The sequence below is a fragment of the Macaca mulatta genome, chromosome 19, assembly GCF_049350105.2.
Source record: "Macaca mulatta isolate MMU2019108-1 chromosome 19, T2T-MMU8v2.0, whole genome shotgun sequence".
Classification (NCBI taxonomy): domain Eukaryota; kingdom Metazoa; phylum Chordata; class Mammalia; order Primates; family Cercopithecidae; genus Macaca; species Macaca mulatta.
The window spans coordinates 69604364-69620086 of record NC_133424.1 but is presented as its reverse complement, the minus strand read 5'-3'; the positions used below and the strand labels follow the sequence as shown (position 1 = coordinate 69620086).

General features: G+C 45.1%; 1 protein-coding gene across 5 annotated transcripts; it reads right to left on the bottom strand.

Annotated features, from left to right (window-relative positions):
* Window positions 1-4179: 4179 nt before the first annotated feature.
* Window positions 4180-14275, bottom strand: ZNF17 (zinc finger protein 17). 5 transcript variants are annotated; one of them, XM_028839876.2, is made up of 4 exons: window positions 13670-13979; window positions 11823-11863; window positions 8071-8197; window positions 4180-6480 (listed from the first exon to the last, which is right to left on the bottom strand). In XM_028839876.2, exons 2-4 carry the CDS (start codon window positions 11835-11837, stop codon window positions 4634-4636), a joined length of 1989 nt encoding a protein of 662 aa, XP_028695709.2. In that variant the 5' UTR covers window positions 11838-11863; window positions 13670-13979; the 3' UTR covers window positions 4180-4633. The 5 variants fall into 5 exon arrangements, with proteins under 5 accessions (XP_028695709.2, XP_014980562.3, XP_077836157.1 ...); XM_015125076.3 differs by having other exon boundaries at window positions 13744-13979; XM_077980031.1 differs by lacking the exons at window positions 11823-11863; window positions 13670-13979 and adding an exon at window positions 14015-14275 and having other exon boundaries at window positions 8071-8231.
* Window positions 14276-15723: the final 1448 nt, after the last annotated feature.

Here is a 15723-nt window from a genome sequence, read left to right as displayed (position 1 = left end):
CCCGCCCACACAACTGAGACCTCATTAGTCCTCTCTCTGCTAAACCGATGGCTACAGTCGCGGCCAGTGCCCTCGCAGTGTCTTCTGGGTAGTGTAGATCCCACGCTGCTGCCTGCCCCGCCTCATAATGTAGAGCGCGCTGACCTTACAGAAAAAAGCTGGAGGCCCCTGGAGGAGCGCTGAGAAATACAGTTCCGGGGCTCTTAAGGACGTGGAGGGGCTTTGCTGACTCTTAAACTGCAAGTAACCAGATTTTACCAGAGGGCAGTCTAAGAAATATTTCAGAGACCTGTCGTTTCAGATTGTATTAATCCCAGCCACCAGGGAGGCTGAAGCAGGAGAATTGCTTGAACCTGGGAGGCGGAGGTTGCAGTGAGCCGAGATCGTGCCATTGCACTCCAGCCTGGGCAAAAAGAGCGAAACTCCGTCTCAAAAAAAGAAAAAAAAAAAAAAAAAAGAGATGAGATGATGACCACACAGCCCACAGTGGCAAACCATTAACATCAATTTGTGAGGACGAAATTCATCTTGTTCATGACCTAATTGAAGAAGACTGATGATTAACAGCACAAACAATAACTGACACCACAGATACCTGTATTGGTTCAGCTTACACAATTCTGACTGAAAAATTAAAGTTGTGCAAACTTTCCACTCAATGGGTGCCAAAGCCACTGAATCCAGATCAGCTGCAGACAAGAGCAGAACCTTCAATGTAAATGTTCAGCAAGTAGGATCAAGATGAAGCATTTCTTTGAAGAACTGTACAGATGAAACATGACTTTATTATTATTTGACATGGAGTTTCACTCTTGTTGCCCAGGCTGGAGTGCAATGGCGTGATCTCGGCTCACTGCCACCTCTGCCTCCTGGGTTCAAGCAATTCTCCTGCCTCAGCCTCCCCAGTAGCTGGGATTACAGGCATGCGCCACCACGCCCGGATAATTTTTGTATTTTTTAGTAGAGAAGGGGGTTTCTCCATGTTGGTCAGGCTGGCCTCAAACTCCTGAGCTCAGGTGATCTGCCCAACTCGGCCTCCCAAAGTGCTGGGATTACAGACTTGAGCCACTGCGCCCACTATAAGATTGTTTTGAGAAAGTTAGCTAAAGATTTAGCAGAAAACCCCTGGGAAAGCTTCACCAGGAGTCCTTCACTAGCATGCTCCTGCTCATTCCTCTCATCAAATAACTGCAACTTTATGAAAATTCTGATGTAAAATCCTAAGGCATCCACCTTACAGTCCTGATTTGGCTCCTTCTGACTTCTTGTTTCCTACTTTTAAAAAATCTTTAAAGGGCACCCATTTTTCTTTAGTTAATATTTAAAAAGATTGCATACACAAGGTTAAATTCCCAGGAACCTCACTTCTTTAGGGATGGACTAAATGCCTGGTATTATCATTTATAAAATTGTCTTGAACTTGATGGAGCTTCTGTTGAGAAATAAAACTTATGTTTTCTTTTTGTTATCTTTTACTTTCAAGTTTCCACAAACTTTCTGAAGTCCCCACATATACTAAAAAACTCCTACATTTCAACAAAACCAAATAACCCTAGAGAAGTAAAACAAAAACAAAAACAAAAACTCAACCCAGTAGTAAAGCTACTACTTAAAATTAATAAAGTTAAAAACGATGCAACTGCTATAAAAAGAGTCCTCAAAAAAATTAAAATAGAATTAACATAGGATGGGAACACTGTGAGGAAGAAATTTTAAAAATTAAAAATATTTTTAAGATGAACATAGGGGGCCAGGTGAGTGGATCATGAGGTCAAGATTGAGACCATCCTGGCCAACATAGTGAAACCCCGTCTCTACTAAAAATACAAAAATTATCTGGGTGTGGTGGTACGTGCTTGTAGTCCCAGCTACTTGGGAGGCTGAGGTAGGAGGACTGCTTGAACCCGAGAGGCAGAGGTTGCAGTGAGCTGAGATCACGCCACTGTACTCCAGCCTGGTGACAGAGTGAGACTCAGTCTCAAAAAAAACAAAACAAAACATAGGAAGCACCAATTCTACTTGAGTAAATCCTCAAAAGGAATTTAAAGCACAGCCTCAAAGAAACATTTGTACACTCATGCTCATCTGCTATTAACAACAGCTGAGTGGAAACAACCCAAATGTCCACTAATGAAAGGAAAAGTGGCACATACATATATAATCATGCACTACACTTTTCAGTTAACAATGGGCCACATGCATGACAGTGGTCCCATAAAATTGCAATGAAGCTGAAAAATGCTTATTGCCTAATGACATGACAGCAGTGGTAAGGCAATATATTAATCACATGTTCATGGTGATTCTGGTACAAACAAACCTATTGTGCTGCCAGTCATATGGAAGTATAATATATGCAATAATGTACAGTATATAATAATAAATGAGTTACTAGCTTATGTTCTTAGTATACCACACTTTTTATCATTAGGTATTCTCCAACAGTAGAGTATATATGGAGTTGTGTGTATGTATATAAATATACAGGTGTATATACACACAAACACAAACTGTAACACAGCCTCGGGCAGGTCCTTCAGGAGGTATTCCAGAAAAAGGTATTGTTATTTCAGATGACAGCTCCATGTGTGTCACTGCCCCAGAAGACTTTCTGGAAGAGGATGTGAAGGTGGAAGACAATGACATTATCCTGATCCTGTCCTGGCCTAGACGAATGTGTGTATCTTAGTTTTTCACAAAAAAAAAGTTTAAGAAGTTAGGATATTAAAAAATTTTTGTACAGTTGTACAATGTTTTAAGCAAAACATTATTACAAAAGTCAAAAAGTCTTTAAAAATACAAGCTTATAAAGTAAAAAATGGTCAGCTAAGGTTAATATATTAAAAAAAAAATTCTATAAATTTTATTTTGTCCAGTCGGGCACAGTGGCTCATGCCTGTAATCCCAGCACTTTGGGAGGCCAAAGCAAGTGGCTCACTTGAGGTCAGGAGTTTGAGACCAGTCTGGCCAACATTGTAAGACCCCATTCTCTACTAAAAATACAAAAATTAGCGGGGCATGGTGGTGGCGCATGCCTGTAATCCCAGATACTTGGGAAGCTGAGGCAGAATTGCTTGAACCAGGAGGTGAAGGTTGCAGGAAGCCAAGATAGCCCCACCGCACTCCAGCCTGGGTAACAGAGCACGATTCTGTCTCAAAAATAAAAATAAAAATGTAGGCCGGGCGCGGTGGCTCAAGCCTGTAATCCCAGCACTTTGGGAGGCCAAGACGGGCGGATCACGAGGTCAGGAGATCGAGACCATCCTGGCTAACACGGTGAAACCCCGTCTCTATTAAGAAATACAAAAGGCCGGGCGCGGTGGCTCAAGCCTGTAATCCAGCACTTTGGGAGGCCGAGACGGGCGGATCACGAGGTCGGGAGATCGAGACCATCCTGGCGAACACGGTGAAACCCCGTCTCTACTAAAAAAATACAAAAAACTAGCCGGGCGAGGTGGCGGGCGCCTGTAGTCCCAGCTACACAGGAGGCTGAGGCAGGAGAATGGTGGGAACCCGGGAGGCGGAGCTTGCAGTGAGCTGAGATCCGGCCACTGCACTCCAGCCCTGGCGACAGAGCGAGACTCCGTCTCAAAAAAAAAAAAAAAAAAACTAGCCGGGCGAGGTGGCGGGCGCCTGTAGTCCCAGCTACTCGGGAGGCTGAGGCCAGAGAATGGCGTAAACCCGGGAGGCGGAGCTTGCAGTGAGCTGAGATCCGGCCACTGCACTCCAGCCTGGGTGACAGAGCGAGACTCCGTCTCAAAAAAAATAAAAATAAAAATAAAAATAAAAAATAAAAAATAAAAATGTAGTGTTGTCTAAGCATACAGTGTCTATAAAGTCTACAGCATAGTAACAACCTAGGCCTTCACATTCACTCACCACTCACTGACTCACCTAGAGCAACTTTCAGTACTGTAAGCTCCATTCACAGTAAGTTCTCTGTATGTGTATCATTTTTTCTTTTATACTGTATTTTTACTGTAGCTTTTGTTTAGATATACTTAAAAAGAATTACCACGTGTTCCAACAGCCTACAGTATTCAGCACAGTAATATGCTGTACAAGTTTGTAGCAAGGTGCTATAGGATATACCATATAGCCTAGGCATTGATAAACCCACTCCCCCTCCAAAAAAAGAAAGAAAATCACCTAATAACACTTTTCTCAGGACACTTCCCCTTTGTTAAGCAACACATGACTGTAACAGAATTTTATTCAGCCTTTAAAAAGGATGGAAATTCTAATGGATTAGAACATGAAACCTTAAAAATATAACATTAAGCAAAATAAGCCACAAAATAATCCACAAGACCAAAACTTAAGTTTTCTTATATGAGGTACCCAGACTAGTAAAATTCATAGAGAGTGGTGCTTGTCAAGAAGCTGGGTGGACTGGGGAATAAGGTTTTAAAAGGTATAGACTTAGTTTCATAAATTGAAAAGACTTCTAGATATTCATTGCACAATGTGAATGACTAACAGTACTGAACTATACACTTTAACATGGTTATGATGTTAGATTTTATGTTATCTGTATTCTACAAGAATACTTTTTTAAAACATAGGTCCCAGTGTTAAATCAGAGTAGATTTCTGTGTGAAGTCTTTCCATGTCTGCTTTATATACACATTCTTTATCTGGTGTGAACTTTCTGGTGCTGAATGAGATGAGAATTTTGGTTAAAGACTCTCCCACATTCACTACACTGATAAGGTCTCTCTCCAGTGTGAATTCTCCGATGTTTAATGAGGCTGGAGTTGTATCTAAAGACTTTCCCACATTCACTGCATTCATAAGGCTTTTCTCCAGTATGAACTCTCCGATGACTAATGAGCGTGGAGCTGTCCATAAAAAATTTCCCACATTTGCTGCATTTATAAGTTCTTTCCCTAGTGTGAACTTTCTGGTGCCGAATGAGGTGGGAATTTTGGCTGAAAACTCTCCCGCACTCAGTGCACTCAAAAGACCTTTCTCCAAAGTGATTTCTCCGATGTCTAATATGATTTGAGTTGTGCCTAAAGAATTTCCCACATTCACTACACTCATAAGGCCTTTCACCAGTGTGAATTCTCTGATGTGTATCAAGTGTGGAGCGACACCTAAAGGATTTTCCACAAATGCTGCATTCAAAAGGTCTTTCTCCAGTGTGAACTCTCTGATGACTCTTCAGTGTACAGCTGTCCACAAAGAATTTGCCACATTCACTGCATTCATAAGGCCTCTCTCCAGAGTGAACTCTCTGATGTCTATTCAGTGTGAAGCAATACCTAAAGAATTTCCCACATTCGCTGCATTCATAAGGCTTTTCTCCAGTGTGAACTCTCTGATGAATAATGAGTGTGGAAGTGTCCATAAAGAATTTCCCACATTCACTACACTCATAAGGCTTTTCTCCAGTGTGAACTTTCTGATGTCTAATGAGTGTGGAACGGTATCTAAAGAATTTCCCACATTCGTTGCATTCATAAGGTTTTTCTCCAGTATGAACTCTCTGGTGAATAATGAGTGTGCAGCTGTCCATAAAGAATTTCCCACATTCACAGCAATAAAAAGGCCTTTCTCCAGTGTGAACTTTCTGATGTCTAATGAGTGCTGAACTGTACATAAAGTATTTCCCACATTCATTGCATCCATAAGGCCGTTCTCCAGTATGAATTTTCTGGTGACCAACAAGGTGAGCCTGTGTAAGGAAAGTCTTCCCACATTCACTACACAGATAAGGCCTTGGCCTGGTGTGAATTCTCTGGTGCTGAAGTAGGTGAGACTTTCTAAGGAAAGCTTTCCCACATTCACTGCACTCATAAGGCCTTTCTCCAGTGTGAATTTTCTGGTGTTGAACAACATTATATTTGAGGCTGAAGGCTTTTCCACATTCACTACACTTATAAGGCCTTTCTCCAGTATGATTTCGCTGATGTTTAATAAGGTCGGAGTTGTACCTAAAAAATTTGCCACATTCACTGCACTCATAAGGCCTTTCCTCTGTGTGGATTTTCTGGTGCTCAAACAGCATACGCTGGTGGCAAAAGTCTTTTCCACATTGGCTGCAGCTGTAATCATTCTGTCCACTTTGAAAGGCCTCCACACCACGAGTGTCTCTGTGTGGCTTCCACCCACTGGGAAGAGCCTGTTGTTGAAGATCTGAATCACCAGTAAAATCCTTGCCACCGTGCATGCATGTGAAGTTCCTCTTTGCCAGGTGAACACTGTCATTCACAAGCGAAGGCCTCCCTTCATCACTTCTGGTGAGCTTCTCTCTAACATGTTCCTTTTGGCGCAGGTAAAGCTCAGCTGTACGCTTGGGGTGTGTTCTGTCATGCTCAGCCAGGTGCAGGATGTCCTTCAGAAGTGAGCTACATGTCTCACAGGGCGGGGCCTTCTGGGTGCACAAAGCTGGCTTTAGAGTTGTGACCTGTGACACTCCTACAGAAACACACTGCTTGGAAGGTGCCTCCTCATCCTTGGCTCCATGCCAACAACCTAAGAACAGAAATGCTGATGAAGTGCATGTTGACTTTGGAGGGAGGAGGCAGCCCCCGAACAAATGTCTGTCAGACCAACTCACAAATAAGACCACGGGATTGGTGAAAGGCATGGGACACTAAAGCCAGTGAGAGGAAAGCCTTCTGGGCAGAACCGGGCCTGACAGAAACCCGTAACGAAAGTCCTGATGATGGGGAACAACATAGGGAGTGGCACAGTGCAGAGCACAGAGGCAGAGTCCCCAAGTTACTCCTCAGTAAATAGCTTTCAATAGGCCATAGCTGCTGGTGAACAATGTGTAGAAGGCTGTGTCCAGACCCAGAGAGATCTGATGTGACAGTAGAGCTGGTGTTCAGGGACGACTGAAGTATACATCCAGAACTCACAACACCTTAAGTACAGGTCACATGTTGGAGGACACTACAAAGGGAACAGAAGGGAACAGGTGGCTGGGTGCGGTGGCTCACACCTATAATCCAGAACTTTGGGAGGCCAAGGAGGGCGGATCAGCTGAGGTCGGGGCTTTGAGACCAGCCTGACCAACATGGAGAAACACCATCTCTACTAAAAATACAAAATTAGCCAGGTATGGTGGCACATGCCTGCAATCCCAGCTATTCAAGATGCTGAGGCAGGAGAATCGCTTGAACCCGGGAGGTGGAGGTGGTAGTGAGTCAAGATCACGTGTGCCATTGCACTCCAGCCTGGGCAACAAGAGCGAAACTCCATCTCAAAAAAAAAAAAAAAAAGGAACAGGTGAGAGGTGGAGGCCAAAGAGGTAGGGTCAGAGGTGGGAGCCAGAAGATGAAAGTCAAAAAAGAAATCACAATAGGGAAGAAAAGAGAGACATGCGGTGTGGCCACTGGCAGAGGCATCAAACTGGATTGATTCCCAGTGTGATGTGAACCCAGCCCTGTCATCACACCCCTTCTGAGCTCCCACTCACCAGGGCCAAGTCCTTTTGAGCATCTCTTGTCATCAATGGAGTAACGTCCACTCTGTCAGGCACCCACAGACCTCTACCTTGCTGAAGGTAAGCAACTATCTAGGTGTGGCGTTAGCCAAGCTAGGGGAAGGACAGGGAAAGGGAGGGGACAGCATGTACACAGAGCAATAAGCCCATGACATGCTGCATTCTAAAGTTACCAGAACTTCTAGTGGAAAGTCCTGCAGAAATAAGCCCACAGTCCTCACAAGCAGTGACCAGGTAGGTCCCTGAAATTCCTGACATGGGGTATCCCCCAGGTATGTCAGCAAGCAGAATGGAGAAAGCCTTGCACAGAGGAAAGTGTCATGCATTTGGACAGAGTAAACTAACCAGGAACAGGCAAGGTCATCAGGATATTCTTGAGAAATCTGAAGACTTCTGACTTTTGAGCCTCATAAGGCTTCACAGTGACAAGAGCTAAGCTTCTTAAGGAAAACTGATAGAGGTCACACAGCCCAGCTGTGGCTGCCACAACACATATGCCAGGAAACTAGGAGAGGATGCAGCATCCATGATCTGGTGTGAGACAGAGCTGCCAAGGCAAAAAGTGAAAAAACATTGCTCAGCACAAGACACTGACGTAGGTGTCAGGGCCTTACCTACTGATGACAAAAGTGCAAAGTTCTCCAGCATCACATCGCTGTGCAGGTGTCTCTGAACGCCATTAAGAATCCCCCACTCCTCCTGGGAAAAATGTATGGCCACGTCCTCAAAAACCATACAATCCTGCCAAAATTATGACAGTTTAGTCCACGAGCAACTTTTTTTTTTTTAGATGGAGTCTCGCTGTGTCGCCAGGCTGGAGTGCAGTGGTGCGATCTTGGCTCACTGCAAGCTCTGACTCCCGGGTTCAAGCAATTCTCCTGCCTCAGCCTCCTGAGTAGCTGGGATTACAGGCACGCGCCACCATACCTGGCTAATTTTTGTATTTTTAGTAGAGATGGGGTTTCACCATGTTGTTCAGGCTGGTCTAGAATTCCTGACCTCGTGATCTGTCTGCCTCGGCCTCCCAAAGTGCTGGGATTACAGGCATGAGCCACCGTGCCCGGCCCCGAGCAACTTCTTATTCTGTTTCCTTAGATCTGTATTTATCTACTTGAAATCTAAGAATCAGAGGACCAAAATAACAACCAGCATTTTAACATTTCTCTTATAATTCAGATCCCATAGTCTGAATTGCTTCCTATCTAACAATCACACATGATTATTTCTCCTGCCCTAAATCAACACAAGGCTTGTACCACAAAAGGAGGGATAGTCCCTATACCCAAGGCTGCCAAAATCATGCAAACCACCCAGTCTTAAGCTCTTTGCTCTCCCCTGCATGCCTTTCCAGTCAAAACCCCAATAAAACCTCTGATGTATGCTCTCCCTTCAATTGTGCATCTGCCACCTGACCAAATCCGCAATTTCCTCTGTGGCTTTAGGCTGTGTGGCATGCCCCCTTCACTCAGGAAATGAAAGGAATAAAAATCATTTCATCCAGATATGATTTCTCACCAATCGAAGAAAAAAATTATTCCAGTGTCATTGGCTTTTCTCTAATCACTCACTCTTGTTCATAGATTGAACAAGATTGTATCCTCTGGGTACAATCACTGATATACTTCCCTCTCCAAGACCTTCAGTGCTCCTCACCACATCCACACACATCCATCCCCTGCTCAGCCTCCACCCACTTCTCAAGGACGAAGACACACTAGGTCTTCGTGGCACCTGTACCTGCTCTCCTCTCATTGCCACTGATCACTGACTCCAGCATAGAACAAAGATGAGTGGGGAGAGACTGAAAAGCGCCATCAAAACACAGCACATGGCCGGGCACGGTGGCTCATGTCTGTAATCCCAGGACTTTGGGAGGCCGAGGCAGGTGGATCATGAGGTCAGGAGTTCAAGATCAGTCTGGCCAAGATGGTGAAACCCCGTCTCTACTAAAAACACAAAAATTAGCCAGGCATGGTGGCAGGTACCTGTAATCCCAGCTACTCAGGAGGTTGAGGCAGAAGAATTGCTTGAACCTGGGAGGCAGAGGTTGCAGTGAGCCGAGATCGCACCACTGCACTCCAGCCTGGGTGACAGAGCTAGACTCCATCTCAAAAAACAAAACAAAACAAAACACTTGGCACATGGGGGCCTTTCTTTTGTCACTCAATTTCCCTAGAGTCACCCAGATCTTGCCTCTCAGATAACCAAACTTGGACTCACCCTCCTCCCTTAAGTGCCCAGTGCCAGAGGTGGAACCATCTATTCATGCTCTTCTACTCACACTTTAGATGGCACCTTCCACATGTATCCAACACCTCCACTCTTCCAACACTAACAACCACCACAGCCCAACCGGGATTACTTCCATGGCCTGCTACCATGCCACTCTGCACATGAAATCCTGCAGTGCATGACAAATGCAACCAGAATCCTATTTGTCCCTGGACTGACCAGAATGCAATGTTTAGGAAACATTGCTTTGAAGGTCTCTGAACCCAGTCCTGTTTCTTGCTTTGACCTCGGCTTTCCAAACCCACATATTCTTGCACACCTCCTTTGATTTCCAGATCTTGGCTGTCTCCCACTTCTACATGTATATGCTGTCCCACAAGCACTCACGACTTTCTCTATCCCCCAGCTCTAATCCAAAGCCCAGATACACCGACCTCCCCAATGCCATTCCCACCCGAGGCCTAGCAATGCTTCTAGCTGATCCCATCTTCTGCCAAAATAGTCTCAGAGTTCACAAGAAACTACCCAGGTACAACCAAGACTTGCCACAAAACCCTGCTGAGTCCATAACAGGGTAATAAGCCCCTCCCAGACCTCACTACCATCTCACCTCTTTTGTGGAGACGCCTCACCATCCATCTTACATGCCCTCTCCCGCTCAAAAGCCTCTTATTTTCCAAAGGCCGTCCCCAACATAAACACAAATACACACACACGTATCCTCAGTCCATCTACTCCCTCATCTGTCTTTGTGATGCCCAGCAACACTACCAAGGTGCCCAATAGAAAGATCCAGTCCTCAGCCTCTTCCTTCCCCTTCCTTCTCCCTGACAGCATCGCCTCCAGAATCTAAAGATGTTTCTTCCTAAATCTGACCCATAGATTTACCATGGTGTACACACCAGCTATCATGTAGTAGATGTCTCCATCCTGAACACCTCCAATGAACTCCATTTCTGTGTGTTCCTGGCACCTCTACATGAGTTTCTGGAACATTTTTGACTTGGCCCAAACCTGGTTCTTCATATGCTCTATTAAACTCCCCCTACTACAAAATTTACCACATCTTAGTTGCTGGAACATCCAATCTTCTCAACAAGGCCAAAACTATGGGGCCATTCCCGATCCCCTCTTACATCCTACCTCCCCAGCTTCCTTGCTCTGTACATCAAAAAATGTGAGCTGCTCTAGATCAAAACCTACAGAAGCCACCCAACCCTTCCACCTCCACAGCCACCACTCGTGTCCAGCCACCACTAACCTCCACTGGACTGTGGCAGGAATTATCACCCAGGTATCCTTTGTTCTTCCCTAACCCTCACTCTGTCCTCCATTCTGCAGGCAGAGGAAGCGTCTTAGAATCTAGGCCAAATGACCTATTTTTTCTTTCTCAAAACTTCCCTAGCTACTAACCCCCTCAGATTAAAGACCTAGAACCACCGAGCACAGTGGCTCACACCTGCAATCCCAGCACTTTGGGAGGCTGAGGCAGGCAGATTGCTTGAGGCCAGGAGTTCAAGACCAGCCTGGCCAACAGGGTGAAACCCTGTCTCTACTAAAAATACAAAAATTAGCCGGGTGTGTTGGCTCATGCCTGCAATCCCAGCTACTTGGAAGGCTGAGGCAGGAGAATTGCTTGAACCCGGGAGACGGAGGTTGTAGTGAGCCGAGATTGCGCCACTGCACTCCAGTCTGGCGACAGAGCGAGACTCTGTCTCAAAAACAAAACAAAACAAAAAACAAAACCTAGACAACCTCAGGCTGCCATTCCATGCCTGATCCCTGCATGCCCCGACCTCCTGCCCTGCTGCTGTGCTCCTTATCCTTGCCAGCTAGAACATTAAGCTACAGTTCTCTAAGCATCCCATCTAAGTCTCACCACCAAGCATTTGAACATTCTGGATCCTGTGTTTGAGATGTCCTGCCAAATCTCAAACCATCAGTTGTGAGAACTAGAACCACTCTATATAACCAGGGACTGAGTTTGGAACCCAGGTCTGGTGAAACTACAGGCTCTCCTTGGACCCAAGGGAGAAAGAAGAAAAGGTGAACAGTCTCAGGATAACACCATTCCCTATATCAGCATGCTGAAACCATCTGGGATGGGTGAAAGCTGGAAACACTCTCCACTCACCTGTCCAGCATCCATAAGCACTGCTGCCACTGCTATGAACCCTGTGGGAAGAGGCAGGCCATGAGGATTAAGACAGCATTGCAGCATCCTACAGGCTGACTGTATAACCACCTCTGGCCCTGCAACTAGAGCAAAGTTATCTCAGGCTACGCAGTAAGTCCTCAGGGTTCACAGTCTTGACGAGGATTGAACTTCCTTGAGTCTCAGTGCCCTTATGTGTAAAATAGAGATTAAAAGGACTGCCAACTAATAGGGCTTATATTGGCACCAAACATAAGTAGTACACACTATGTATCAGCAATTTCTTTCTACTGGATTAAATATTTTGTACAAGTTTTCAGCACAAATGACATGGAAGGGTTTTGAAATTTTGGGTGTGTATTTTTCCCACTTCTTACAGTGTTAAGCAAATGTGATACATAAAACTTTCCACTGCAAGCAAATAGAAAAATTAACATTCAGCCAGGTGCGGTGGCTCACGCCTGTAATCCCAGCACTTTGGGAGGCCAAGGTGGGTGGATCACGAGGTCAAGAGATCAAGACCATCCTGGCCAACCATGCTGAAATCCTGTCTACTAAAAATACAAAAATTAGCTGGCATGGTGGCGTATGCCTGTAATCCCAGTTACTCGGGAGACTGAGGTAGGAGAATCGCTTGAACCTGGGAGGCAGAGGCTGCAGTGAGCCGAGACCGCGCCACAGCACTCCAGCCTGGCGACAGAGCGAGACTCCGTCTCAAAAAAATAAAAAAAGAAAAAACGAAAAAAGAAAAATTAACATTCAACAACTATTAAGTGAATAAATTTAACTATTGGTTACATTCATTTCTAACTGCCGACCTATGTGTACATATTTAGAAGGATATTGGTTCATTAGTGGTTAAAGAAATGTTTTATACATTCATAAATAAATAAGTTGTAGGGAGAGGATAAGCAAGCAGGTCAGTTCCTAGTCCCATCAGCAACCAGGCCTGCCTGCTACAAATTCAGTTGCTGGAAGATCGCTGGAGGCCCTTGACTAGATGTGAGAAAGCCCTACCCACGTCTGGACCCAATCTCCCCACTAGTCTGGATGACCTTCCTGCTGTTCCACAGAGTGGGCCTGGGGGTCTGCTGGGTCTGCAGGTGCCGAAATCTAAACCACCTCACACCTCAGTCTCCAGCCTAGGCCAGTTCTTTAACCCATTCAGAACTCCGTTTTTGCAGACACGGCCCAGAATCCTTCCTATGACAAGTTTGCACCTGTCTAAAGGGAGTGTCAGGCTTATGGACCCAACCATGACCTGCCTTCCAAAACTCAGTCCTCCAAAAATGCAAATTGTAATCCTCTCTGAAACCTGCTCCTTAAGCCGATTTCTCCAACTCCATTCTATCAGATTTTCAGGCCAAAACAAAACCCATGGAATAGACTCTTCACTACCCTCACTGCTATATTTGATGCACCAGGAAATCCTGTCGACTGTCTCTCTGAGATCCACCCAGAATCTCATCACACTTCCCCTCTACTGCAACTCCTCTGGCCCATCCCTACCATAACTCAAGGGGTCTCCTCAGCGGTCCCCTTGTCCTACTTTAACATCCTGTTTTCCCCAACTTTAAACGTCTACCTCTGGGCGTAACCCTTCCTGCACAGCCTGCTATGGCTTTCAGCAGCTCCGCGGCCCTCCCAGGCGAGACTCCGCCTCACTCTCAGCTCCGTGGAGACAAAGACGCTCGGGCTCCCCAGTGCCGCCCGCTCTGCAGCCTCGCAAGTGCAGGTCCCTGACAGGAGCTCCCCCGCCTCACAGCACCGCGGACACCGGTACCCCACACGAGAACGCCCCTCTCTTTGGGACACAGGGGCCTGACCTGCAGGGCCCCTCCTCGGGGCTTCGGCACTCGGAGGAGGGGTCTGGCGGGGCGCCCTGGGACGCGGCACCCACCTCAGTCAGGTTCATCGGCGCGGCCTCCGCTAGCACAGCCAGGGAAGAGAGGGGCGGGAGCGGCGGTGACCTGGACGCTGTCGAAGGCACCGACGCCTACACCCGACTCAGTCGAGCCTCACTCTAGCCTCTGTACAGCGGGGAAACCTTTTCTCGCGTTTTTCCGCTCTTTCACCTCAGTCTCGACTCAGCCTGAGGGTGAACAGATCCCCACTCAACCATATTGACAACACCCTGGGGCGTTGCAGGAAGTCCCGCCCACACGCAGTACGAACCCACGTAGACGCCTCTCTGCTAGGCCTTCTCTGCTAAGCAGCTACACTCGCTGCTTGTGTCCGCCGCTGTGTCTTTTGGGTAGTGTAGTTCCCACGCCGCTGCCTGCCCCGCCTGTGAACCTAGGTAACTCGCGTTCAGGATGAAAGCCAGGAGGATCCTCCAGAGGTGTTGAGAAATGCAGTTACGGGGCTCCAAGGGCGTGGAGGGCTTCACTGGCTTTTAAACGGCAAGCATCCAGATTTTCCCGGAAGGCAGTCTAGAACAAGTCAGAGAAATGTTTCAGAGACCTGCCCTTTCAGATTCTGTAAAGCACAGCAAGTTCCCGAAGGACGAACGTCCGAAGGAACATGGCCAACCATAAGGAACTGATCTTCCACGCATAGCGATCAGTTCTTTTGTGCTTGCCAAATACACACAGAACGAAGCTCTGGAGACTGTTTTATAATCTTCAATGTGTTCTGCTGGGACAAGAAAAGACCCAGACATGGCATGATGGGGAGTTTGAGGAGGAATATCTTTCCTTTCTGAATAATCAGTTACTGTCTTTCAGCCTACCCAGTAACACTTCATTCACATGATACTTATTACTTTATATCTGAGATATTTTCCACTTACTTTAAGAAACTGAAACCTAACTGAAAAGGAAAAGCGACTTATCTACCATTATCTGCCAGAATAATGTGACCTTCCACCAGTCAAAGCCCTTGTGCAAAGAAAGCATCTTACTGCTGAGATAAAGGTTTGGGAATGCATGATCTCATCTCATCACTGGAAAGTGATTTATCATTTCGCCTGAAATTGTATCAACAGTGTCTGCACAGGGAGTTGAAATCGTCTCTGAATAACTCTTGTGAAATGGCTATTACTGAAACTATTAATGATGATTATGTAGTTATCCAAAGAAACTGGCAAAAATAGTTATAGAGAAATATATCTGTGATAGGAGGAAAAAAGCTAAGGTTGTCCTAGAACCTTGGACACACTCAAATTTGGTGTGCAAAATCTGATTATTTTTCAAACTTGAAAACATTGTGCATTAACAGCTTGAAGGGAGAGGTAAAGACTATACATTAAAAGAGTTACCAGAAAAATAAAACTGAATAGGGAAACTGTGCTGTCGTATTTATTACTCTAACATGTCTGATGAACACTCATTAGATGCCAGGTACAATACTAAGTGCATGGGACACATCAGGAATAGGGATGCCAGCTGTCTGTGATCCTATAAGACATGTAAGACATATTTAATGAATTAGTCCTCAGTCCTGTATTGACTTTGTCAGGTCACTTTAAATGTCCTGTATTCAGCTTTTTACAATAAATTACAAAACCTCAGAAGTCAGAGCTATTTTTCTACCACTATAATTGTAAATTAAATCACTTAGTGGCTATGTTAAATTAATTTAATTGTAAAATAAATTTTATTAAAATAAAATTTAATTGTAAAATAAATTTTATTAAAATAAAATTTAATTGTAAAATAAATTTTATTAAAATAAAATTTAATTGTAAAATAAATTTTATTAAAATAAAATTTAATTGTAAAATAAATTTTATTAAAATAAAATTTAATTGTAAATTAAATCACTTAGTGGCTATGTTAGCTGAAAATCATACCCCTACAAATAAAGATATGGACATAGTCTTGTGATCTCTCCTGCAGAATTGGTGAGGGAAAAATGAAATGGAGCACTGAGATATTCA

What these genes read in the sequence shown, in the direction of transcription:
- ZNF17 (XM_028839876.2), bottom strand. An exon ending in TGCACTTTTGTCATCAGTAG is followed by an intron (nt 6,481 to 8,070) that starts GTAAGGCCCTGA and finishes TTCTGTTCTTAG; the next exon opens with GTTGTTGGCATGGAGCCAAG.